Below are 27,307 nucleotides of genomic sequence, written 5' to 3' on the forward strand. Positions count from 1 at the left end.
ACTTTAGGCTAATTGGGGCACAATACTGCGATCTGGCTAAGGTTCAGCCTGGATGCTTTGTGGTCACACAAAGAACAAAAATAGCAAAATCACCATCACATGCCAATTCCACTCAGCTCCACAGCTTCAACATTTTGGATAAGCACAGCTTCAAGTCAAAAGTCCTGCAATTCCCTAATACCAAACACCATAATGGGAACACCCGCCACAAAGCCTGTAGCAATTTGTAGAGAAAGCCTTCTCAAAGCAATCAGGGAGGAGAAACAAATCGAATCTCTCCAGTGTCTATTACATCCTCACAACAAAAGTTTAACAAGTGTATTCACAAAATTCTTACCATGCTCTTTTATACTTATAGCAGATCAAACATTGCTACCCATTTATAAAATCATACAGAACATCATACATTTAGCTCATGACGGCTGAGCCAGCTATTTGAAAGATCTATATAATGAATTCCATGCTCCTGCTGTTTCCAACACTGTTACATGTTTTTTTCCCCTTTAGGCAGCACATTCCGGACCACAATGACTTGCTACTTAAAAAAAGACCTTCCAGTTTATTTTGCCAGTTAATTCAAATCTGTGTCCTCAGTCAGCCTACTGACTGTCTTGTGAATGGAAATAATGGCCGGGATTCTCCCATCACGACCCGCAACTTTTCTGGTAGGTCGCGGTGGGAGATGCGCGTCGCCGGCCTTGTACCGGGATTTGCGCATGTGCCAGGAACACGTGCGCATCTCCCAGAGCCGGCGAACAGTCCCCAGTCAGACCACGCTGGAAACCGGCGGGAAGACAGGTTTGAATCTTTTTTAAATGCATTTTAAATATGTTTAGCAGGTCATTATCGGGACCTTTCAGGTCACGAATCTCCCACCCCGCCAGGAGTACTGCATTCCATGTTCGGAGAACTAGCGGGAGACCCCGCTGGAATGAAGGGGGGTGGGCAATCGGGGCCCCCAGGGGATCGGGTGGCAGAGGGGTGGTGCCCTCTGGGCATGGACACCCTGGTAGTGCCAGCCTTTGCTCCCTGGCACTGCCCAAGGGGCAAGGTGCCCATGCCCAGGGGGCACCTTGGCACTGTCCATTGGGCATCGGGCAGTGCCAAGGGGGCAGGGCCTATTGTGGGCGGGACCTAGGGGCAATCGGTGGAGGTGGGGTGTCCTGCTGCCACTCTGTAGACAGGATCAGTCTCGGATGGAGGGAGGGCAGTGATTGGGGTGGGTTGGGGGTGGTCTGTGGCGGTGGGGGGCTGCCTCCCAGGGGCGGGGGTCTGCCGGGGTGAGGGGGGTGGGGGTATCGCCACTGCTGGGAGGGGTGGGCTGTGCATCAGGGTGCTCCCGGATTGGGTGAGGGGTCAGGGCTGGCCCAGGAATTATTGTGGGGTGATCGGGCCATGGGGGGGGGTTGCTGGAGAGGCAGCACTGCGGTGGTCCTGGACTGGCCAGCGATCAGGCTGACCAGCAAACAGGGAGACTGGCAGATCGGAACAACTGCACATGCGCAGAGTTCCAGAACAGTCAGACTCTGGCGCAAATAGCGCCCCCCCCCCCCCCCGGGGGATTTTAATGAGATTCCCTATTGGGACCTCTGCAGTGCACAGAGTGTGGAGATTCAGGTGAGAAGCTGAACTGACAAAACAGTCGGGATTTAGAACAGTTTTCCCGCCAATTCAGCACTTTTGGGAGAATCGTGGCCAATTTTTCCTATCTACTCAAAATTATTCACCATTTTCAGTTCCTTTGTCAAATCTTCCCTTAACCTTCTTTGCTCTAAGCTTCTCTGGTCTCCCCACAGAATTAAAGCTCCCCATCCCAGATATAATTCCAGTAAATCATTTCTGTAGACATGTCCTTGACATCCTTCCTAAAATGGTGCCCAGAATTTGACACTGTACTCCATTGAGAGCTAACCAGTGATTTATAAAGGTTAAGCACAGCTTTCTTGCTTTTATACTGTATGTAAAGCACAGGATCCCATCTGTTTTAACAGCTTTCTCAACTTCTGCTACCTTCAGCCATGTCTTTACATTTACCCCTCCCCAAGTCTTACTGTGCTTGTGCAATTTAACTTATATTGCCTTATTGCTTTATATTGCCTTATTCTTCACACCAAAATGTTTTGCTCTTTGGGATGCATTTTTCAACTGTATTTTGGTGTTACTGCGCATTTGCATTTCAAGAAATTTCGGCAAATAATAAAAAGAAACATTAGACAACCCTGTTAAGGAGCAAGCTATTGAAAAGAAATTAAACGCATTAGCTTAGTCTCACCAATGTGTTAGAGTGTGAGTTAACACTCATTAATATATCCGGATGCTCTTATTTGTGTTGATAATCATCAACATATAATTTGATAACATTTTCAGTTTTTCGCCAATTAGCACACCCATGTCAATTTCTTGCTCCACATTATTCAACAATATACTTTCCATTGTGTATTCACATTTACTATTTTTAGCTCCAATGCGTTTCACTTTACATTTCTCATGAGATGGTGTTAATATGCCTAGCTGTTAAATCTCTGTAGATCTTGTTCAATTATATATCTCTCAGAACATGCGATTTACCAATGATACATTATATAATTGTCCTCCACTTTCAATACTCATGTTAACGTTATTACTAGGAACAAAAAGAATCTTTTCACAAAACCCTGGCAAATTTGATATTCATGGGTCTCCAAGTGGTATTGATAAATGCATCACCAATCTTTATCACCAATTTATTATCAAACTTACAATTCCTTCTCAATCCTAAACCATTCAATTTTATTCACAAGTCTTACGTGGAGGAATTTATTCAATGTGTTCTGGATTTCAAGTTCCATTCAAATCATCCAACAACTCTGTAACACCCAGAGATTTCAATTTTTTAAAGATGTGACCCCAATCTTTTAAAAACCCATTTGATTTCACTTTATTTATTTGCTTGACTAAAGATTCCAATAATTATCAGATTGCAAATAGATCTCAAGTTAATTTGTGGCATTGTAATGTTGACCTTTGTCTGAAGATTGCCTATACCTGATGGATTTCCCAGTCTTAAGTACCACAATGAAGCATTTATGCCATAAGATCCTCTTTATCGTTATATTTTATCTTAATTTCTTCAAGTGTTCATCAACATGGCCTAGCGCTTTAGGAGTTCAGAAACAGATGGATAGCAATCCCCAGTTGGAGAGTTTCTGAAGACTGATCCATCATCTTCATGTTTTGTCTTACAACCAATTGATTTTCTCCTCTCAAGTAGGAGAAAAATCAAAACATCTTTTAAAGTTTTTTTTTAGGAGAAAGTAGTCAGATTTAAGCCATTTACTGAGTGACCTTTTCCTATTTATCCTTGAAATCCCTGCAATTCACCCTATTTTTTCTTGTTTCATTGTTTATCATAATATTGAATATTGAATTTAGTGATAGTATGATAGCTGCTTCATAATGCTCCTTAGTTTCTCCAAAAATGTAGCTTTCTCTCTCATGTATCCTTCATTGTGCTGCTTTATTCTGAAGTTGAATTACACTGACAACCAACTTAAGATTGTCAGTTGGATTCACAGTGTGATGCATTTGCATGTAACGGAAGTTACATGCAGTATTACACAAGCCCCTGTGCTTTGCAGGCAGAAAGAAGATGTACACACAATGTGCCTGTTTCATCTGAACAAAATGCATGACAGCTGACTCATTCCTCAGGACCATGTCTTGACCAATTAGGGTCAAACTGCCTAGTTTAAACTTCAGACAATGTTTGGCAGTTAACTGTTGGTCACAATCAACTGCTGCATTCTCCATGGCAATGCTTCTACCAAAGTCTACTCGCCAACCAATCAGCATTGTCTTCTCATACAGTAAAATTATTGTTTTCCCCTTATACTGGTATTTTTGCAAAATGTCCCGATGAATGCAAAAGAAAAAGCTTTGAATGTCAAGTTCTGTATTACCAAACATTTATTTATTCCAAAGTGTTTGTACCTTTTTAAGACAATTGCATTCATTCCTTTATCACTTATTTCATTTAATTAAAATCAATCCCAGTTAACACTGTGTTTTCTCAATACAATGGCTGGAATTTTCTGGCCGTTCACGCCCTGCTGCCGCTGCAAGGACGGAGAATTTGGCACTCAACCAAATCTTCATTCACTGCAGCAGGAGCAGAGAATCCCACTGGCATAAACGGCTGGAGAATTCCGTCCCATGTGTTATTTCTTTGCAAAATTCAAAATTAATCACTTCCTTTCTAACTTTCAAATCCCAGTACCTTGATCCTCTTATGTGAGTGCAATAGTTAGTGGATCTTTATCTTAATACATGTGACTTTCCCTGCTCTAACTTCATCAGAAATTGGTACACTCCCTCTGGCCACGTCGGCTGAAAGCAAAATTACTAAAAGACTTAGTTTTGTCTAGCACTTCACAATCATCGGGTGTCTCAAACAACTTTACAACCAATGAAGTACTTTCGTACTTTTTTGAGGTGCAGTCACTGTTAGACATAGACATAGAATCCTACAGTGCAGGAGGAGGCCATTCAGCCCATCGAGTCTGCGCCGACCATAATCCCACCTCAGCCCTATCCCCATAGCATTTGCCCTAACTAGTTCCCATGACACTAAGGGGCAATTTACCATGGCCAATCCATCTAACCTGCACATCTTTGGACTGAGGGAGGAAACTGGAGGACCTGTAGGAAAGGCAGCAGCCAATTTGAGTACAGCAAACTCCCACATACAGTAATGTGATAATGACCAGATAATCTGTTTTTTTTGTATGTGTGATGTTGATTGACAGATATCCAGTGGCCCAGCTATTGGTCTTAACTCCCCTGATCTTGTGAGAGGCCATGGGATCTTTAACATCCACCCAAACAGGCAGATGGGGCCTCAGTTTAATGTCTCGTTCAAGAAAAAGGCACCACCAACAGTTCAGTACTCCCTCAGTACTGCACTGGAGTGTCAGCCTGGACTGCGTACATTGTTTTTGAGTACAGACCAAACTGTCTTTTAGCCAAGACAGCAAAGTGCCTTAAATTGTTAAGTATAATGTGAAGAATTTCTAAAAAAAGAACAACACTCTCTATTTCCCAGTATATTTAGGTGCAAGTCAAATGAATAACAACAATCCTCCTCGAGAAATCAGAATACAGGGCAAGTATCTGAATGACATTTATTGGCAGATGATGAATCTATTTAAAGAGGTGAGACTGTCAAATAGTGCAGGCATCCATTTACCTGGTTCTTTTCCACTGGCTGCTTGAAATGACAAAAAGGGTGTAGAAGGAAGAGAAAGTAAATTAGCCAATGATTAAAAAAACATAATTAAAATCTATATAAAACTATTTATTTAACAAAGCTTCACAAGGATACCGGAAAGGAGAACAGCTTTAGTGAAAGGTTTGCAGCTCTGGAAGGAGGTCCCATGAGGCAGATTAAGGCAATGAATAGAAAAGACTCTGCTGTTCACCAGCTGAGATTTTAATGAGGCATTTGCATCTGCAGAGGCTTGGGTTTGTTCAATGGGAAAGAAAGACTTGTGACAAAGTGTTCAGTTAATGGACTCAATTGGCTCTCTGTGCCACATGGATAGCCATATCAAACATACCAACCTTCTATTTTGGCATACTCTGAAAGGTGAGAATAATTGATCAAAGCAGCCTTCTCTAGACACTTTCGTACCACTTTCTTGACATCTTCAGATGGCACAGGGGTAGCTATGTCTTTCATTAGAACCTTTATCAAAGAAAATAAGCAAATCTATAAAAATTATATTCCACGCATCTATTCTTTCCTCCCAACACACACCCCCACCCTCTCCCACTTTCCGCCAACGCTCCTTTGAAAAGATTGATTTGTGTTGAATTTTCTCTTTTGATTATTACCCAGTGACTGTTCCTGGATGTGATAGCGGAAATTAATTGAAGACAGAATTTGACTTGGTTGTGATGCCCACTGCAACTGAGCAGAGTGCAGACACTTATAGAATCTCTACAGCACAGGAGGCTAATCGGCCCATTGAGTCTGTACCAACTACAATCCCACCCAGGCCCTATTTCCCATACCCCACATTTTTACCCTGCTAATCCCTCTGACACTGACGGACAATTTTAGCATGGCCAATGCTGTCCAGAATGGACATAGGAGCAATGGGGACAGCCAGTGTCTATGGGTATGTAACACAATACAAAGTGAACATCCATAAAATGGAGGCAAAGGAACAAAAATTGGGAAGAAAATCTTTGCGGTTTAGATCCTGTGTACATCTGGTGCTTTTATCACCATTCTATACTACAGAAAAAATAGCATTTTCATTTTAATGCATGAAAAATCATCCCAGAGGCACTTTTGAAATGTAAAAACAATGATAATTCTACTCTGACTGATTGACGGTGAAAATAAGTTTACATAAATTAACTTTTTATGAAGATATTAGAATCTAAACAGCTAATTGTTGCTAATTATTCAAGAAGTGTATGTCATATGACTTGAAACCAAATACCATTCATTTTTTTCACAGAGGTACTTTTCTTGCCTATTTTTAATATCAATACAGCACGATGGCACAGTGATTAGCACTGCTGCCTCGCAGCACCAGGGACCCGGGTTCAATTCTGGCATCGGGTGACTGTGTGGAGTTTGCACGTTCTCCCCGTATCTGCGTGGGTTTCCTCCCACAGTTCAAAGATGTGCGGGTTAGATTGATTGGCCATGATAAATTGTCCATTTGTGTCGGGGGATTAGCAGGGTAAATATGTGGGATTTGGGGGATATGGCCTGGGTGGGATTGTTGTCGGTGCTGGCTTGATGGGCCAAATGGCCTCCTTCTGCACTGTAGGGATCCTATGATTCTAATACTCCTTTCATGAGGGAGTCTCACAAGCCCTTCAGGTTGTAATACGGTAATAGTTTCAGACAGAAGAAGATCTTCAATCGATCGAGCCTGCCCAGTCATATTCCTTTAGGACTTTTCTAATAAGCACAAGTCCCACCTGTTGACAGAACTAAAATAGTCCCATTCCTTTGTCAAACCATTGAGCTTTCTTGTCCCACTACCTGCACTAGTAACTTGTTCCACACTTACCATCATTTTATGTTTCCTATTTTGCTTTGGTATTCTTAATTTGTAAGTATGACCTCTTGTGAATTTATTCAGATTTAATTTTTCCAAGAACTTCATAACTTTAAACATTTTAATCATCTCCTTGAAGTCTTTTCTCTTAAAAAGAGTTGTCAATATTTCTTTGTACACCATCCCCTTAAGGTCGAGGAAGAATCATGTAGCCATTCTCTGCACCCACTCCAAAACTGAAACTGGTTCTATATGCCAGTTATCACAGAGTACTAGGGGAGTTGTCTCACCAAGGTAAAATAATCTCTCTTGAATTATGCTATGCATCCCAATATTCTGATGCTTTTGATGACTTGCACACGGTTACAGTGAACTTGCTCATGGATAAATATATTAAAGCCTCATGAATACATCCATTACTTTTTTTTCCAATCACACCTGCCAAGTGAAACTAGTTAATTGTTCACAGTTCTTCCCTAATGGTCAAAATAATGAAAACCTCCGCTGTATTACAGAAAAGTGCCGAACCCACCTTCTGTGTTAGGCTAGTAAACTGAAAATGGTTACCATAGAGTGCCCTAAATTTGATGTCTGGAATCAAAGGTGAAGGGGAAGTTTTGAATTTGGTTGAAGAACAACCTGACCAAAGGAATTATCTTATTACACATAACTAACAGCTAGAAAGGGGCAATGTTTCCAGCTAATGGAACCCACCAAGGTGACTGTTGCCCTCCTGATGAAGTTCTTTCCAAATCCATTTGGATGGTCAGGATAAACAACCATGCGCAATCCCATGATCGTCATGAAACACAAATTTCACCACAGTTCTATGAAGCTGCTTTGCAGCATAAGAAACCAATCTCAGTAACTGCAATGGCTTCGGAACCACCTATCAAGCCTGCACGGACAATAATCCCCATCCAGGCCGTATCCCCATGTATTTACCCTGCTAATCCCCCTGACACTAAGGGTCAATTTAGCATGGCCAATCCACCTAATCCGCAAATCTTTGGAGTGTGGGAGGAAACCGGAGCATCCGGAGGAAACCCACGCAGACACAGGGAGAATGTGTAAACTCCACGCAGCATGTGACAAAGGGAAACAAGTTAAAGAAACCAAGAGTTAATTGTACATTTCATTGTAGTTTGAACATACCCTTTCAAGCAATGAGAGAGTGGCTTTTAGTGCACCTTCTGGCCGTCCAAATGGGAAACAGTACCTGGAACATTAATAGAGAATTCAGACATCTTTGAAGTTAAACAACAATGCAGTGTAATTCATTAGAATAGGTTAAAACTTAAACATGGCATGTTGCAGGACTTCCAAATAATCAACTGGATTGTTCCTCGCTTATTCAGAACTGAATCAGTGAAGAACAAATTGGACTTGAATAGAACAAATTGCCTGAGCAACACCACCTCATCTTTTGACAGGGTACTTTTCAGCCTTCTGGACTCAACATTGAGTTCAACAATTTGTAACCTTTGCCCCATTTTGTTTTGTTCTACGACGGTTTGAGTTTTTTTCCCCCTCCCTCATTTCTCTCTGCTTCCCTTTGCTTTCAGCTGGCAGCTGTTCAAAATCCTGCCATTAACTCATCCTCTCAACATATCTTGTGCTTCCTTTCTTGTTCCTTTATCACACTCTTTCACCACAAAATCCTTTGTCATGTAAACCCTCCTGCCCCCACCCTAACACAGACCTTACCTTTTGCTTGTCTTTCCACCCCTGCTCTTTGTCTTTCACTGGCTCAGATCTTTTCCCAGTTCTGATTGAAGCTCACAGATCTGAAATATTAGCTCCTTTCTCTCTCCGCATAAGATGCCAGCCCTGTTGAGTGTTTCCAGCATTATCTTTTGTATTTCAGACGTCCAGCATCCACAGTATGTTGCTTGAAATTTAGTTTTGTTTGTATATCACAAAATTTGCTTTCAAGTCAAAGAATTGAGGAAATATAGAAATCATAGAAACCCTACAGTGCAGACGGAGGCCATTCGGCCCATCGAGTCTGCACCGACCACAATCCCACCCAGGCCCTACCCCTACATATTTACCCGCTAATCCCTCTAACCTACGCATCTCAGGACTCTATGGGGCATTTTTTTTTTAACCTGGCCAATCAACCTAACCCGCACATCTTTGGACTGTGGGAGGAAACCGGAGCACCCAGAGGAAACCCACGCAGACACAAGGAGAATGTGCAAACTCCACACAGACAGTGACCCAAGCTGGGAATCGAACCCAGGTCCCTGGAGCTGTGAAGCAGCAGTGCTAACCACTGTGCTACCGTGCCACCCACGGAAAGAATGACTTGTTTTTAAATAGTGTGTTTCACAACCTCAGGATGTCTGAAAGCACATTACGGTCAACCACTGTTGTAATGTAGTAAAGGTGGCAGCCAATGTGTCCATCAAGCTCCCACAAACAACATGGTAATGACCAGATAACCAATTTAAAAAAAATGTTGATTGAAGGACAAACACTGGCCAGGATACCAGGGAATACATGTCTGCTCTTCTTCAATATAGTTCTCATGAGATCTTCTACATCTTCTAAGAGAGCAGCCAAAGTTTAACCCCTCGTCTGAAAAACAGTCCTGCTGGCAATGAATACTTCCTCATACTGCACTGGACTTTTGTCCTTACGTTTTTGGAGTGGGACTTGAACCCATGACCTTCTGATTCAGGTGTGTGTGGTGTGTGTGTGTGTGTGTGTGTGTGTGACCATGGCTGATAAGATGGCCGGAACTTTCCAGCTGTTCATGCCGGTGGGATCTTCCAGTCCCACTCATGGTGCACGCAGCCACAGGTTTCACGGAAGCAAGGGGTGCCTTCAACAGGAAACCCCATTGACAATGTTTGGACCAGAAGTTCCCGCTGCCAGCCAATCGCAGGCAGCCTCCCGCCATGGCGAAACACGTGGCAGGCTGCATGGTAAATCCCATCCAATAAATGACAATTTGGGTGAATAAACTGTGGTACAAAGCTGGCTCATAACTTCCTTTGTTGATTAGTTTGAAGGCTTACAACCCAGATGATAGAATTGGAATATGCATCTGAAAATAATACAAAAATTGGAGAAAGTCACATCATTCCACAGTCTACCAGTGTTGCAGTACCTCACTACAATTCAGCTGCTGAAACATTCTGGGGGCAATTCTCCCAGCCCGCTATGCTGCTCGAGTAGTGCAGTGAGCTGGGAGGCATCAGCAGAGACCGTTTCGCAGGCTTTCCACTGGACACCACAGTCTCCACAAGTCTCCCAGGTAAAGATTTCCAGAGTAATCAGCTCCGAGTCGGAATTCGGCACGGAGCTGATTGCAATATGGAAATTGGGATTTCCATGTCATTAGTTGGCCTGGACTGAAGTCTCCGGGCTCACTAGCATCTCCCCCCCACCCCCTGCCAGGAGTGGTTCACTCCAGCGGGGTTTATTCCTGCTCCCCACTAACAGGTGACTGACCCCGATGGAGGGAAAAGAGGCCATTAACGCCCCTCCAGGAGGTCAGGTGTGAGGAGGGTCAAGTCAATCACTATAGCAGCCCTTCCATATTTGTCCCATCTCCAAGTATAATATGGCAGCCTTATTTTGACTGTACAACAAATTCAGCCCTCCACAACTGAAGGCTATGCCTCAAGGGAATGTCAATGAGAATGGAAGCAACAGTATCATATTCCTATTTCTGACATGTGTTTTCTTTAATTGTGGCTCTCTTCTGGATGTACGAGACCAGTGTTTGATGCCATTGCATCAATCTTCAGTCTTTGAGGTTCACATTGATTAACCAAACAGCTTTTGGAATTAGTTTTCAACTAATGAAAGCCTATTTTCATTGCATTCGCTCCTACATCTACAATGGGTCACCAGAGGAAATATAAAAAGCACATTGACTTCTTTTAAGAGAAACAAGTATAGAATATATTTGATATATTTTAGACCCATAAGATGAAAAGAAAAACATAAATTAAAGTTATAGGGAGAATAAAGCAGAGTTAGACAACAAAAGACAGGGCAAGCAGGACTAAGTATTTAAAATATTTTATTTAAAACGATCTTTTAAATGCAAATTGAAGGTGTCAAAATTAAAGAAAAAAGCCAATAACAATGTTGAAACAACTTTAGTACAATAACAATATGAATTTAGATTGTGAGCTGAAAAGATATAGAGTTAATTGCTCAGGGCGACTGCTATTTCTCTGGAATTGGTAACAGTTTAAGGGTTCATGAATATACCATGCCCCATCTTACTATAGCTCTGAGTGTTTTATGAAGTATGTTTTAATGGTTACTTGTCCATCTACAGGGAAGATTCACATGCGTAATTGTATCACACTGCAAAATCCGGGCATGAAGAATGCATTTCCAGTTTTATTTTAGTTTTCATCTCCTCCAGTTAGCTTAATTAAATGGGAAACGTGTAATAATAGAGACTATGTATATTGCATTATATAATGTAAACACACAATCCAAATTTAGAAAGATTGAACAATATTGAATATAGAGGACTCTACATTCAGCAAGATTCTTGTGTAGTGATCAGTAAAAAACATGTTAGGAATAACTTCCATTAAATATTGCTTAAGATTAAAATCCTAGTGTCACACTTGTTGTTCACTTAATAAAGTTTGTTTCTACTGTTACTTGGATTTCAACACCAATTATTGGAGTATTAGCCCATTTGTAAAATATCATTAATCCGCATCCCTGACCTGTTCAGTTTATCTTTTATATATATATATATATAAAGTTGAGCAACATGTTTGCAGTTATATTTCTGTCCTTTAGCCTCAGCTGGTTTTTCTCAGCAGATAGACGTAGTAAGTGAATGATTGTGCCCATCATCTGCTCCTATTACAATATGGTTGGTTGAATGTTAGAGATCCCAGGGATTACATGTGCTATTGAAAATAAAGGAGATCCCACTGTGGATGTTCTGGAGACTGAACGATATTTCATGACTATGCAAATAACAAAGCGTACATTCTGAGTGGGTTTAATCCTTGATTACATAAATCAAATCAGAGCTTAGTCTTCCCACTGACAGTTTAGTTGAGAAGTTTTAATTTTCAGCGATTGATTTATAACTTATTGGCAAAATTCCCCAATTTAAGCATCTTAAAACATTTTGTTAAACGTTCATAGAGCTTTACAGCACAGTAAGAGGCCCTTCAGCCCATTATGCCTGCACCTGCCATCAAGCAACTCTCTTTTTCTCTTCTCAGAGTTATTGGTAAGTGGAATGGCTTGACATCTCGTGCAGTGTATGCAGGTTCATGCTGGTGCTCAGGTCCCGAGAGGTGGCTGATAACACTGCATTGAAATCGCTTCACGGCCTTTTGGCTAAGATCAAGTGTAGTATGGTCGGCAGCCCATGGTCGGCCGCACTTGGTTGAGGTCATTAGGTTACACTGAAGCTTCATATGTTTCATATGAAGCAATTTTTAAAAGCGGCATCTCGGCCTTTTGGCTAAGATGCAAATGAGCTCAAGTCTTGGAGGAGGAACCTCCCCCTTCTCCAATCAGCTTGACTCATGTAGATCAGGCCCAGGACAGGGTGGTTTGGTCGCTCGCCCTGTCTTGTCAGCCTGGATCTGAAATGTCTCAACTCGTTGAGACTCTGAATTGGATTTGATTTGATTGGAAAAGTATTTAAAAAAAGGGCAGCGTGAGGTTGGGGAATCTACCTTGTAGTTACTCGTGGCTCCTAGATTTTACAGCTTTCAGGGATTAGTGAGGAACTTCTCAGAATTATATTTCACTCAGACCAGCCTGAGTTTTTAAAAATGTGTTTATTTGCTTCTCCCAAGCGACTACATGGTTGCTGGTAGGTTTAGAGTTCCAATAGTCATGGAAACATTAAAACAATTACTAAATCAAACGATTACAATGTGGCCTGCCATGTGTGTCGCAGTGGGAAAATAACTATCCAGCCTATTACCACTTGCCAGCTCTTGGTCTGTAGCCTTGCAGCTTATATTACTTCAAGTGCATATCCCAAGTATATTTTTAAATATAAAAAATATTTCTGCCTCTGCCACCCTTTCAGGCAGCGAGTTCCAGACCCCATTCACCCTCTGGGTGGAAATAATTCTCAACTCTCCTCTAAACCTACGGCCAATGACTATAAATTGATGCCTCCCTGGTTACTGATCTCTCTCCATCAAGGCTCCTTATAATTTACCTTTACCCTTCACTTCCTCTCTTCCTGTGAAAACAATCTCAGCCTATTCAATCTTTCTTCATAGCAAGAATTGTAGCGCTTTGTTGCAACATAACTGAATGGGACAGACTCGATGAACAGCCAATCTGATTTTGTCCACCGTTTTGTATAGATTTATTGGAATAGCTGGATAATATTAATACCCTTTGAAGATGTCACGGATAAATAATTCTGACTGAATTTTAATGATATCGAGCAACAGGAGACCGCTCCACTTTTTGCTCGTATCCTTGCTGGTGTCTCTAAGTGACATATTATTTCAACCGACTTGAGTAATTAATAATATAAACAGTAGCTGATGATAGCTACAGGCTGTTGTGTTGCAATCATGCACGTCTCACAGCCCATTTGAAGGATACTGATGAATACAGTCATAACAATTTCTAACCTTTAGATTGAATCTGCCAGTGGCTAGTGATTTTATTGAAATAGCTAGAATTAAAAATCTATTCATCTGACGCAACATGTTGAATCTAAAGAGAGGTCCAAACCGAAGCTCATTTTCTAAAGATTATCGAATTGAGATCAAATGAACAGAAATTGAGAAGCACACAACATTCAATCTACTTCAATTCACACTAACTCTTCTCCTTGCAGTGATCGCAGAGACTATCATTATTTTAAATTGGAAATAGAACGCAGCATTAGCCTAATTGTTAAGGAAAGTGTTGGAGGAGAGGCTCGCCAATTTAACTGTGTCCCTGTTAGGTTTCCAATCCCGTCTAAATAGTGTGGCTTTATAAAAATGAGTGAAAGCCGTACCGCATCTTGTCTGAATTGACTTTGCTATTTTAACAGCTGCACCAAAACAAAATCTCCATTGAAATACTAAACCAAGTAATTTGTGTGACTGCATTGAATGGTCATGCATTGAATGGTCATGGTCATGACATTAAAGTGTCATTTCTAAGCTCAGAGCTAATCTGTGGAGTTGCACACAGTGGCTGGGATGTTTGTACTTGGGCAGGAAAGTTAAAACAAGTGATATCAGATCAGGCAGTTTGACACCCTCTCTGATTTTCAGATTGGATGAGCAACACGCTGCTGATCTGATATCACGTATTTTATCAATTCAGAACTGTCCAAATTGCAGCTCCCCCCTCAACCCATCTCCCCTCCCCCGTCCCACACCTGCACCCTGGCCCCCTCCCTACTCTCCACCCCACCTGAAGATGAAGGCTCTGAGGAGCAAGTGAAGTCTAAGTATAAGCTTCAACTGAACTGGGGAAAAGGACAAGAGAATAATTGGATCATGGCATGCAGTTGAAGAATTAATGCTGGCCTCCATATTGATGATGTAAACACCCTAATTAAACTCACCATGCTGTAACTGTACCCTCTCCCCATCTAGTATTCCCCATTGGCGGGGGATGGGGGGGGGGGTGCCAGTCGTGGTGGTGGTATGGACTTATAGTATGACTAGTTTACATTGGCAATTTCATTATAAATAAGGCAAGGACATTGATAATGGGAAAATCTTATAGCCTGGTAGTATAGCTGCAAGAATTTTAATATATTAACAATCTATATCGAATTCCTTTACATGGAAGCTGTTTCTGTTCAAATAATCGTTTAATAAGGACAGTTTTAAGTTAAATATTGTGCTTAGGGTGGTCATTGTTTTGTCAACTTCAAAAATCTCATCTGATATTGTTGTGGGTCTTAGGTTAGGATTTACAGATACTGCTGGAGGTAAGGCTGTTGGTAAACTTTACCTTTGACTGAACATTCTACTAATTATTACAGTACAATGTTTAGCACGAGGCGCAACATAGAACTATCTCTCAGCATGCTGTCTCATCATGTGATCTTAAATCATTGATTATGTAGACTGTCTGTTTACATATTTAGCATTAATCCTTTATATTACATCCAACAATTAACAGGATTGAAGGACAGCAGATGCCAGGATCATCTGAGGAAAGTTCACAGAATGGTGTGACAACTGAAGAATCATGCATGCAATCAAGTAAAAGTGGAACTTTTGATTAATAGGCAGATTTAGTAACATGCCACATGAATCAGATGTCTGGTGATCCAAGTCCCAGTAAGTAATACAGATGAGATTGGAATGTAATATAGAATCACAGAATCAACAGTGCAGAAGGAGGCCATTTGGCCCATCGAGTCTGCACTGACCACAATCCTACCCAGGCTCTATCCCCATAACCACATGCATTTACCTTAGCTAATCCCCCTGAATCTAAGGGGCAATTTAGCATGGCCAATCAACTTAACCTGCACATCTCTGGACTGTGGGAGGAAACTGAGGCACCCGGAGGAAAGAAATATCCGAGGACCTAACCTAGGAGTGTGATGTTAATCTGAGATCCATCTTCATTGCTGAAGTAGACATAGAAAATCACATGGTACTATTTGAAAGAACATTGTAAGGTGTCCTGGCCATGATTTATTGTTCCCCTGACTAATACTACATATCAAATAATCTTCTTTATTCTTTTGTTGTTTGTAGGACCTTGTTGTCATTTACCTTTTAGTCATTGTGTGGTGATGCTGGCGTTGGACTGGGGTAAGCACAGTAAGAAGTCTCACAACACCAGGTTAAAGTCCAACAGGTTTATTTGGAATCATGAGTTTTTGGAGCGCTGCTCCTTCATCAGGTGAGTGGAGAAGTGGGTTCACAAACATGGCATATATATATAATTTATCTTGCATATACATATATATATATATATATATATATACATATTTATCTTGCAATTGAGTCTCTGTCTATATATGCTCAACACTCAAGAAACTCGACAACATCCAGGACAAAGCAGTCCGCTTGATTGGCAGCCCATACACCAATGCAGATGTATTGGGATATCACCAGCTGCAAATTCCCCTCCAAGCCACTCACCATACTGACTAGGAAATATATTGCCATTCATTCACTGTTGCAGGGTCAAAGTCCTGGAATCCCTCCCCTAACAGCACCATGGGTGTATCTACACCATATGGACTGCAGTGGTTCAAGATGGCAGCTCACCACCATTTCTCAAAAGCAATTGGGGTGGGCATCCACTGCCCATGTCCTGTGAAATAATTTTTTTAAAATTCAAAAATGATTTTACCTGGTCCAAAGTGGGAGGAATGGAAATTCTGTGCTCATTATTATTTTCTCTGAAGATCTAAGCTCATGAGTGGAACATTCCTGCACCACCTTCCCCTCATCACTCCCTTTCCCTGCCAACCCACCCAGCCCTGCCCCCATAGCTGCCAGGATTCCTGCAGCACCCACCACAGGTGGGAATCATATTAAAAAGGTGTACGTCTACGGCACTTCTCCAAACCATGTAACTTTAACATAACATCCCAGGAGATTCTCACAGCACCAAAACTGCCAAGGAAAGTGAGGCAGTAATGTGATGCGATCTAGTTCAGTTGAATTAAATTTTTGTAATTTTGTGAAGGATTCCGTAGGGTAGTTTGTGTTCCTCCCCCGCGCAACCAAAACTGGCTCTGCATCACCCAATCCCAATCCGATCCCCAAAACATTTACCTTATATCCGGGATTCATTTCCCCTGCCTCCCTGGTTGTGTCCGACTCCAGTCCCAATTCCCCCTCCCACCCAACTGCCTGGATATCATTCCTGCCGGTTTTGGGCAGAGGATAGCAGAGACAGATTTAAATTAAGCTCGGGAGCTACAGTAGCTTAGGCTCCATGCCAAAGAGCTGGTGAGCTACTGCTGCCCTGCACCATGCCTGCCTCAAAAGTGGCCAGGATTAAAGACTGGGATTCTCTGGTCTTGTACGTCCTGATGTGGAGATGCCGGCGTTGGACTGGGGTAAACACAGTAAGAAGTTTAACAACACCAGGTTAAAGTCCAACAGGTTTATTTGGTAGCAAAAGCCACACAAGCTTTCGGAGCTGCAAGCCCCTTCTTCAGGTAAGTGGGAATTCTGTTCACAAACAGAGCATATAAAGACACAGAGGATTGTACGTCCTGCCACTGCTGCCAGCTGAGAATTTGGTGTTCAGCCAAAACTCCATTGACTGCAGTGGGACTGGAGAATCACAGCTACAGGTGAGGCTGGAGAATTCCGACCAAAATCAAGGTTGATGAATCCGGATGGCTAAATAATGCATGATTTATTTCTTTAACTAACAAAATGCAGATTACCTGAAGTGGGTGATCTGATTTTCAAGAAGGGACAGAAGTCTTTCTTTAATCTCATTAAATCTTTCCTTTTCTTCAACTGTTACAGTTCCAATTCCATCTGGTCTGAAAAAGAAAAAATTAGATACCTTTTCAAATCTTGGAGGTTGAAACAGAGGCTCACTGAAAAGTAATGGCACCAACGGTATACCCAATGTCAAATTTATTTTGATTCAGTGAAGGAACATTGCTCACTTAACAGAGCTGGCAACGTAATCAGAAACTAGGATAGACTCTACACAATCTTCTGGCAGTTTTGATCAGAAAATAATGGGTGTGCCAGTCCAGATTTGCAATTTGCACTCTTAGTAAGCAAGTCTCCTGATCATAAAAGCAAAGTTGAAAAATTCCCCCGATATTCTTTTGCTTATTTAAATTGAAGGGTGCAAGGGAGGTGACTTCCAGCGTGTGAAGGAACTGAAGGTGACAGGGATGTGAAAGGAGAAGACAGGCTCTGTGAACTGCTGTGGGGACTGGGGAAGTTTCCTCGGTGTCACTGTGACAACTAGAATATAATATTCCAGTCTATCACTGGGGAAGTCTGTATCATTACTCAATTAACAATGTATGGATGCAGCAAGGAGATCAGCGGCGTTCACTTCTGGAAATAAATGCTCTGTTATAAGCAAGCAACTTTTGGTCACTTGATGTTCCAGGGCTAGAATGAAAAAGCAATTTCTTCAAACAAAGCTTTTTAGGTGTTCTTGTGAACACATTTGTGATTGCGTGATAAAAGGGACAAGATATACAAGTGTAGAAAGGTACTAGGTCAGGGTCAAATGCGAATGCGCACAGTGCCTGGAGCACTAATTTTACCATGATTGGCCAGTGACCAGAGGGCAAGCTCACCTTCTATTTAAAGATATCAGGTGGAAGCATTGAGCTGCAGTCTTAAGTCATAGTTAAGCGAGAGGGTGCCTCGATTTTGGGGGGTGTAGAGCCTCAATGTTCTACTGGGAGGCCACTCACATGCTGCCAATGCCACAGAGAGCCCCGCAGGTGGACTAGAAAGTTCCAGTTGGCCTCTGACTTGGCTTTTAAAGAAACATAATAAGCTACCTGCCACTTTCAAATTGGTTGCCCTTCTACCCCCAATCCGACCTGGATCTAGAATCGAACTGTGCCGGCAAACTCGCTTGTCCCCATTCTCACCTCCATATTCACCTGAAAATCCTGTGTATAGGTTTACGAAATTGTAAGTCGGGGGAACACATAAAAAACTGCCATCTGCTCAAATAGGCATGACCCCTTGACCACCTGATGACCCAACTAAACCCCTGACCTGACTACCACCTGTTCCCTGCCCCCGCCCAATCCAACAAACCCCAACCACCCATCTGCTCCACAGGCTCAACAACCTTTCTGACCAGACACAATTACCTCCCGATCCACCAGCCCTGGCTCCACATGGCTGCTCCCCGACCCAACCAGACTCATCCAACTACACACCCACCCACTCACCACTGACCCATTTGACTCACCTAAACACCTCACCCAACTCCACACTCACCTGCCGACCTAAGGATCCACCTACCTGTTCTTTGGAAAGAGAATCAAATAGAAATCAATTGTTAAATTCTCTAGAAAGGACACAGATTAAAAAATAAATAAACACAGGCAATTGAACTTAAGCCTCCATACTACCTAAACTGGATAGTTTCTGTAGTGATGTACCTATGTGATGCCATTTTTATGTTGCCTACTCATTATCATTATTGCTGTATGCAACTGGTGCTAACCAGGATATTGATTGGCGCCTTGCATCAGCAGGAGGCCAATATCATTACATGTTAGCACTACCTAAAGCTAATCTGCACCTCTTAAAGGGAGAGCATGTGCACAACTGTTTACAAAAATTGCACTCCTAGCTGGAGGAGGTGGAAAGGAGGAAAGATGCCCTGTATTTTCAGCAGGCCAGGTGGCCCTCAGGACACACAGAATTAAGGCAGTGGGAACAGAAACATGGAGGTCAATGCCAGGAAATTAACCCCATTAATCTGGATGAGGTGCTACCAGACGTTTGGTAGCCTTATGTGATTTATCAAGGATAGTGTACACATCTGCAAGCACCATATTTTACCAATTGCATCACCAAGTTTCACTTCACCAAATCCCCATCACTCAACCACCAGCATTCTCTACCAATAATGGCTCATTGAAGATAGGAAGGAATATAGGAACATCGAAGCACGAGGAAGCCATTCTGCCCATCAAGCCTGCTCTGCCATTCAACTAGGTCATGGCTGATCATCCATTTCAATGCCATTTTCCCACACTATCCCTATGTCCCTTGATGTAATTCATGTCTAGAAATCTATCTATGTCTTAAATGTGTTCACTGATTGAGCTTCTACTGCCCTCTGAGATAGAAAATTCCAAAGATTCACCACCCGTTGAGTGAAGAAATTCCTCCTCATCTCAGTCCTAAATGGCCTACTCCTTATTCTGAGACTGTGACCCCAAGAGCTACACTTGCCAGCCAGGGGAAACATCCTATAAGACCATAAGACATAGGAGCAGAATTAGGCCACTTGGCCCATCGCGTCTGCTCCGCCATTCAATCATGGCTGATATTTTTCTCATCCCCATTCTCCTGCTTTTTCCCCATAACCCCTGATCCCCTTATTAATCAAGAACTTATCTATCTCTGTCTTAAAGACACTCAATGACCTGGCTTCCACAGCCTTCTGCAGCAAAGAGTTCCACAGATTCACCACTCTTTGACTAAAAAAAATCCTCCTCATCTCTGTTTTAAAGGATCATCCCTTCAGCCTGAGATTGTGCCCTCTGGTTCTAGTTTTTCCTACTACTGGAAACATCCTCTCCACATCCACTCTATCCAGGCCTTGCAGTATCCTGTAAGTTTCAATAAGATTCCCCCTCATCCTTCTAAACTCCAACAGTACAGACCCAGAGTCCTCAACTGTTCCTCATACGACAAGCTTTTCATTCCAGGGATCATTCTTGTGAGCCTCCTCTGGACCCTTTCCAAGATGTGGAGATGCCGGCGTTGGACTGGGGTAAGCTCAGTAAGAAGTCTCACAACACGAGGTTAAAGTCCAACAGGTTTATTTGGTAGCACAAACTTTCGAAGGGGCAGTGCTCCGAAAGCTTGTGCTGCCAAATAAACCTGTTGGACTTTAACCAGGTATTGTGAGACTTCTTACTGTACCGCCCTTTCCAAGGCCAGCACATCCTTCCTTAGATATGGGGCCCAAAACTGCTCACAATACTCCAAATGGCATCTGACCAGAGCCTTATACAGCTTCAGAATTACACCCTTGCTCTTGTATTCTAGCCCTCTCGACATGAATGCCAACATTACATTTGCCTTCCTAACTGCCGACTGAACTTGCACGTTAACCTTAAGAGAATCTTGAACAATGAGGGTCCCAAGTCCCTTTGTGTTTCTGATTTCCTAAGCATTTTCCCATTTAGAAAATAGTCTATGCCTCCATTCCTCCTTCCAAAGTGCATAACCTCACACTTTTCCACATTGTATTCCATCTGCCACTTCTTTGCCCACTCTCCTAACCAGTCCAAGTTCTCCTGCAGCCCCTCTGCTTCCTCAATACTGCCTCTCCCTCTACATATCTTTGTATCATCTGCAAACTTAGCAACAGTGCCTTCAGTTCCTTCCTTCAAATTGTTAATGTATATTGTGAAAAGTTGTGGTTCCAGCACTGACCCCTGAGGCACAGCACTGGTCATCAGCTGCCATCCTGAAAAAGACCCCTTTATCCCCACTCTGCCTTCTGCCAGTCAGCCAATCCTCTACCCATGCCAGGATCTTACCCTTAACACCATAAGCACTTAACTGATTTAACAGTCTCCTATGCGGCACCTTGTCAGAGGCCTTCTGGAAATCTAAATAAATCATGTCCATTGGTTCTCCTTTATCTAATTTCCTTGTTACCTCCTCAAAGAACTCTAACAGATTTGTCAGATATGACCTCCCCTTGACAAATCCGTGGCTGACTCAGTCCTACTTTATCATGCACTTCCAAGTATTCTGCGATCTCATTTTTAATAATGGACTCTAAAACCTTGCCAATGACCGAAGTCAGGCTAACTGGCCTGTAACTTCCTGTCTGTTGCCTCCCTCCCTTCTTAAACAGCGATGTTACATTAGCTACTTTCCAGTCCTCTGGTATCCTCCCTGCCTCCAGTGATTCCTGAAAGATCACCACCAGTGCCTCCACAATTTCCTCAGCTATCTCTTTTAGAACTCTGGGGTTTAGTCCATCCGGCCTAGGTGATTTATCCAGCTTCAGACCTTTCAGTTTCCCCAGAACCTCCTCCTGAGTGATGGCCATGACACTCACCTGTGCCCCCTGACTCTCCTGGAGCCCTGGCATCCCACTGGTGTCTTCCACCATGAAGACTGATGCAAAGTAACTATTCAGTTCCTCTGCCATTACTTTGTTTCCTATTATTACTTCTCCAGCCTTATTTTCCAGTGGTCCAATGGCTATTTTTGCCTCTCTCTTACCTTTTATATATTGAAAAAAACTCTTCCTATCTTTTTTTGTATTATTAGCTAGCTCGCACTCATATTTCATCTTCTCCCCCCTTATTATTTTTTTAGTTGTCCTCTGCTCGCTTTTAAAGGCTTCCCACTAATCCTTGCCACTTTGTATGCTTTTTCTTTTGCTTTTCTGCTATCCTTGACTTCCCTCATCAGCCATGGATGCCTCGTCCTCCCATTAGCATGTTTCCTCCTCCTTGGGATGAATTTCTGTTGTGCCTTCCGAATAACCCCCAAAAAACCCCCAAAAACTCTACATCTACTTTGTCAAGGCCTGTAAGGATTTTGTAAATTTTGAGATAATTCTCATTCTTCGAAACTCTGGAGAATACAGACCTAATTTCCTCAATGACTCCTCGTAAGACAATCCCGCCATCTTGGGTTAGTCGAGTGATCCATGTTGCACTCCCTCTATGGCAAGTATATCCTTCCTTCGATAAGGAGATCAAAACTGCTTACAATACTCCAGTTGTTATCTCACCAAACCTCTATGCAATTGCAGGAAGGCATCTTTACTCTTATCCTCAAATCCCCTTGAGATGAAGGCCAACATACCATTTATCTTCCTAATTGAATGTTCAACCTGCATGAAAGCTTTTAGTGACTCATGAATAAGGACACCCAGGTCCCTTTGGTCATCAACACTTCCCAACATCTCACCATTTAAGAAATACCCTGTCTTTATAAGTTTTTCCGATCAAAATGGGTAACATCTCACTTATTCACATTATGTTCCATCTTCTGTACATAATATTCCAACACTCCACCTCACCCCCACACATGGAGCGCTGTTGGAAGCCTCACACTCTGATCTCAATGCTTGTGTATACTGCCAGTTACTCCACGACAACCACATCACTAAAACGCAATATGTGATAGACAATGACACACTGTCCTCTCTCTCTCTTGCAGGAGATGGTGGCGCGTAACAGGAGGCAGCAAAACTAACTGGAGAGGGAAGGGTGCATCTGCATATTCTACCCTCCATGGAGGAGATGATGTTGGCCAATATGGGAAAGGCCATTGCTGAGGTCATGGCTAGTGGCAGGGATGAAACTATTGAATGTGATGGCACCCTCATGCCTAATCCACCTACTCCACTTCCCCTCATTCCACACTTTCTTCTGATTTACAAGCTGTTGATGGTGTAAGTACTTTTTCCTTCCCTCGCTGCACAACTTTGTCCTTTTTCTTTTTCAGATACCCTCGCCATTTGTCCTGTTCTGCATGGCCTCTGCTTATGTTCAAATCCAAGATGAGGAAGTGCCTGTGGCTCTATGACTAGGAGCAACTGCTTTGCTTAGAAGCCATGGAATCATAAAATGAAGCCTTTCAGTATCCCTGGAGACTTGAAACAACTTTGGAAAGCACTAAAGACGTGTACAATTGAAGCAACAATTGGAAGGAATCAACCAAAAATAACCTGAAAGTAGGTGATGTTCCAAATTCTAGCAGGTGGGAATCTTTCCTGCTGCTTAATGTGTGTTCAGCTTTGCAAGGTTAAGAGAGGGCATCAGCTGGAGCATGGAATTCCAAAATGGCAGTGTTGGCATCAGATCAACGTTGTATGCTGATTGACATCATGATCTGCTTGCTCGTCATATTTCTAACAAATGTTAAGTACGCACTCTAATCCCCTCACCAAAATGGCATCTAGTATGCTTCATGTCGTAAGTGTGTACATGTCACTTGGACGCCAATTTGGGTATTCTATAGGGTAGGTGATAGCCTAGTGCTATTATCACCAGATTATTAATCCAAAAACTCAGCTAATATTCCGGGGACCCTGGTTCGAATCCCGCCACGGCAGATGGCGGAATTTGAATTCAATAAAAAAACTAACTGGAATTAAGAATCTACTGATGACCATGAAACCATTTTAGATTGTTGGAAAAAGCCACCTGGTTCACTCATGTCCTTTAGGGAAGGAAATCTGCCATCCTTACCTGGTCTGACCTACATGCGACTCCAGAGCCACAGCAATGTGGTTGATTCTCAACTGCCCTCTATAATGGCCGAACAAGCCACTCAGTTTCAAAGACAACTAAGGGTGGGCAAATAAATGCCAGCCAGCCAGCGACGCCTATGTCCCAAGAATGAAAACAAAACTCTAAGGGCAATTGTAGAATTGGAAAAAAGGGTACTATCAAGTCAGATTTTGGCCCCTACATCTCTTTACATATATCACAGTTTAACCAGCTGCTTCCCTCACACATATTACAATGACTTGTTAACATATTCTCTGGGGTGGTTCCCGCAGATTGGAAAACAGCAAATGCGACGCCACTGTTTAAAAAAGGAGGTAGACAAAAGGCAGGTAACTATAGGCCGGTTAGCTTAACTTCTGTAGTAGGGAAAATGCTTGAATCTATCATCAAGAAAGAAATAGCGAGACATCTGGATATAAATTGTCCCATTGGTAAGACGCAGCATGGGTTCATGAAGGGCAGGTCATATTTGACTAATTTGGAGGAATTCTTTGAGAATATTACATGTGCAGTGGACAATGGGGAACCTGTGGATGTGGTGTATCTGGATTTCCAGAAGGCATTTGACAAGGTGCCGCACCAAAGACTGCTACATAAGATAAAGGTGCACAATGTTATGGGTAATGTATTAGCATGGATAGAGGATTGGTTAACCAACAGAAAACAAAGAGTGGGGGTAAATGGGTGTTTTTCTGGTTGGCGATCAGTGACTAGTGGTGTGCCTCAGGGATCAGTGTTGGGACCGCAATTGTTTACGATTTACATCGATGACTTGGAGTTGGGGACCAAGTGTAGTGTGTCAAAATTCGCAGATGACACTAAGATGAGTGGCAGAGCAAAGTGTGCAGAGGACGCTGAAAGTCTGCAAAGGGATATAGATAGTCTAAGTGAGTGGGCGAGGCTCTGGCAGATGGAGTACAATGTTGGTAAATGTAAGGTTATCCATTTTGGTAGGAATAACAGCAAAATGGACTATTATTTAAATGGTAAAAAATTGCAGCATGCTGCTGTGCAGAGGGACCTGGGTGTCCTTGTGCAGGAATCTCAAGGAGTTGGTTTGCAGGTGCAGCAGGTAATTAAGAAGGCAAATGGAATTTTGTCTTTCATTGCTGGAGGGATGGAGTTTAAAAACAGCGAGGTTATGTTGCAGCTGTATAAGATGCTGGTGAGGCCACACCTGGAGTACTGTGTACAGTTTTGGTCTCCTTACTTGAGAAAGGATATACTGGCACTGGGGGGGCGGGGGGGGGGGGGGGCGGTGGGTGCAGAAGAGATTCACTAGGTTGATTCCAGAGTTGAGAGGGTTAGCTTATGAGGAGAGACTGAGTGGACTGGGGCTATACTCATTGGAATTCAGAAGAATAAGGGGAGATCTTATAGAAACATATATGATTATGAAAGGAATAGATAAGATAGAAGCAGGGAAGTTGTTTCCACTGGCGGGTGAAACTAGAACTAGGGGGCATAGGCTCAAAATAAGGGGAAGCAGATTTATGACTGAGTTGAGGAGGAACTTCTTCACCCAAAGGGTTGTGAATCTGTGGAATTCCCTGCCCAGTGAAGCAGTTGAGGCTAAATCATTGAATGTTTTTAAGGCAAGGATAGATAAATTTTTGAACAGTAAAGGAATTAAGGGTTATGGTGAGCGGGCGGGTAAGTGGAGCTGAGTCCACAAAAAGATCAGCCATGATCTTATTGAATGGCGGGGCAGGCTCGAGGGGCCAGATGGCCTATTCTTGCTCCTAGTCCTTATGTTCTTACGTTCTTATATGCACTGATGCCTGTGTAAATCGCATTGAGTAAGGCGCCTCACTAACGTGCTTATATGGACATTACGGTGCAACTTAGTTTGTATCATTTTGAAATGCAGGGCAGATCAAGGGCAATTTGAGTAGAGGAAACAAATGTTCTTCAGTGAACATGAAGATGGATTTTTTTTTGAACTGGACCTAATCTTCTGCTGTGACAGAAATGTAAAATGAGCAAGTGCTGAATCTCTTCATTGTAACATCTTTAAAATGTCAATACCAACTTGAAATCTATTGATTGTATTCATTTAGGAACTGTGCCTCACATTTCATACTGGAATATAGTAACAGAAACAAGTAAAAGTACTCTTCCCTCACGAATTAGCTAGTGTTTATCTGGCTGAATCTCACTTCATGCTGCATTTAAGTTTCTGCTTTGTTAAGTGTTCACATGCAGTTTTGTAATCAATGACTGCAGATTGCTAATAAACTGTGGGACATTCCTACCAATTCAAAAGGAGACTGTAATCTATGCTGAAGAAAAAGAAAGCTGAATTGTTGTCCTTTTCTAAGAAGAGGCCGCTCTACACTGGCATTGTTAGTTAAGAGGTGCAATTTTGCTTGAAAATTTTCTGGCCATTTGTACACAACACAGTGTAAAGTAAATCCCTTTTCAGACACCCTTAAAGTGGAAGCTGAACCTGCTCCATTCTGTCATCCTCCCATCCAGTGACCTGCTGTGAGACAAAGCCCTCCAAATCCTGAGTCACTCTACTGCTGTCCAAAGCTTGGAAACAACAGAATGGCAGCATAATGCATGCAGGTCAACAAGCCTCCACTTGCTTTAAGTTTATTTTCTTTCACAAACAAATTCAGATATGGAATATGGATTAGGAATAGCTTGCGATACAAAATTGGTCTTAATCGCTCATTCTGTAGAGATGTACGGGACCTCTCAAAAAGTGTTAGAATTCACATGGAATTGCTCTTTTTCGAAAGCACTGCAAGCTTTCTACAACACAGATTGATCCCAATTCCTGATTTTAATGCTGCATTGAAACTTTATTCCATTGCTCTGCATGGAATAGCTCCTGACGATGATGCTTCACTTAATGTTGGAAGTGTGCTAAACTTTCAGAACGTAACTTTCGTGAGAAGATTGAAAAGTATTTAAAAGCGTTTGTTAAAACCATCACTCAGCGGAAAGGAGAAAGTTCAGGATAGCAGCACATTCGAATTTCGCCAATGAATTTTACTACTTTAAGGGTCATCGCTCATAATTAGCTATTAAATTAACAGTGAATTTCAGAACACTATTACTGAAAATGTACGACGGCACCTTTTATTTAATGTAGGAAAATGTCCAAAGGTGCTCCACATAGTGTTAATAAACAAAATTTGACACCAAGCCACAGAAGGGGATATTAGAAAACATTTGGTTCAAGATGTAGGTTTTAAGGAATGTCTTAAAGAATAAAAAATGGCCATAATTCTAAGAGGGCAATAAATGACAAAAAACAAGCCTGAAGGCTCTGTGGCTCAATGTGGGGAGCATTTGTAATAAAGTGGATGAATTAACTGCGCAGACAGTCATTAACGGA

General features: G+C 42.3%; 1 protein-coding gene across 2 annotated transcripts in view; it reads right to left on the reverse strand.

The window, feature by feature from the left end:
- The window catches only part of cadps2 (Ca++-dependent secretion activator 2), a 660,384-nt gene that overhangs the window by 141,356 nt on the left and 491,721 nt on the right, over positions 1-27,307 (reverse strand). For both annotated transcript variants that reach the window (XM_078220144.1, XM_078220143.1), the window contains exons 14-16: positions 17,407-17,508; positions 8,214-8,277; positions 5,599-5,722 (exon numbers count right to left, since the gene is read on the reverse strand). In XM_078220144.1, coding sequence (XP_078076270.1) covers positions 5,599-5,722; positions 8,214-8,277; positions 17,407-17,508 — 290 coding nt within the window. The remainder of the gene's footprint in view (positions 1-5,598; positions 5,723-8,213; positions 8,278-17,406; positions 17,509-27,307) is intronic.

The sequence above is a fragment of the Mustelus asterias genome, chromosome 9 (genome assembly GCF_964213995.1).
Source record: "Mustelus asterias chromosome 9, sMusAst1.hap1.1, whole genome shotgun sequence".
NCBI lineage: Eukaryota > Metazoa > Chordata > Chondrichthyes > Carcharhiniformes > Triakidae > Mustelus > Mustelus asterias.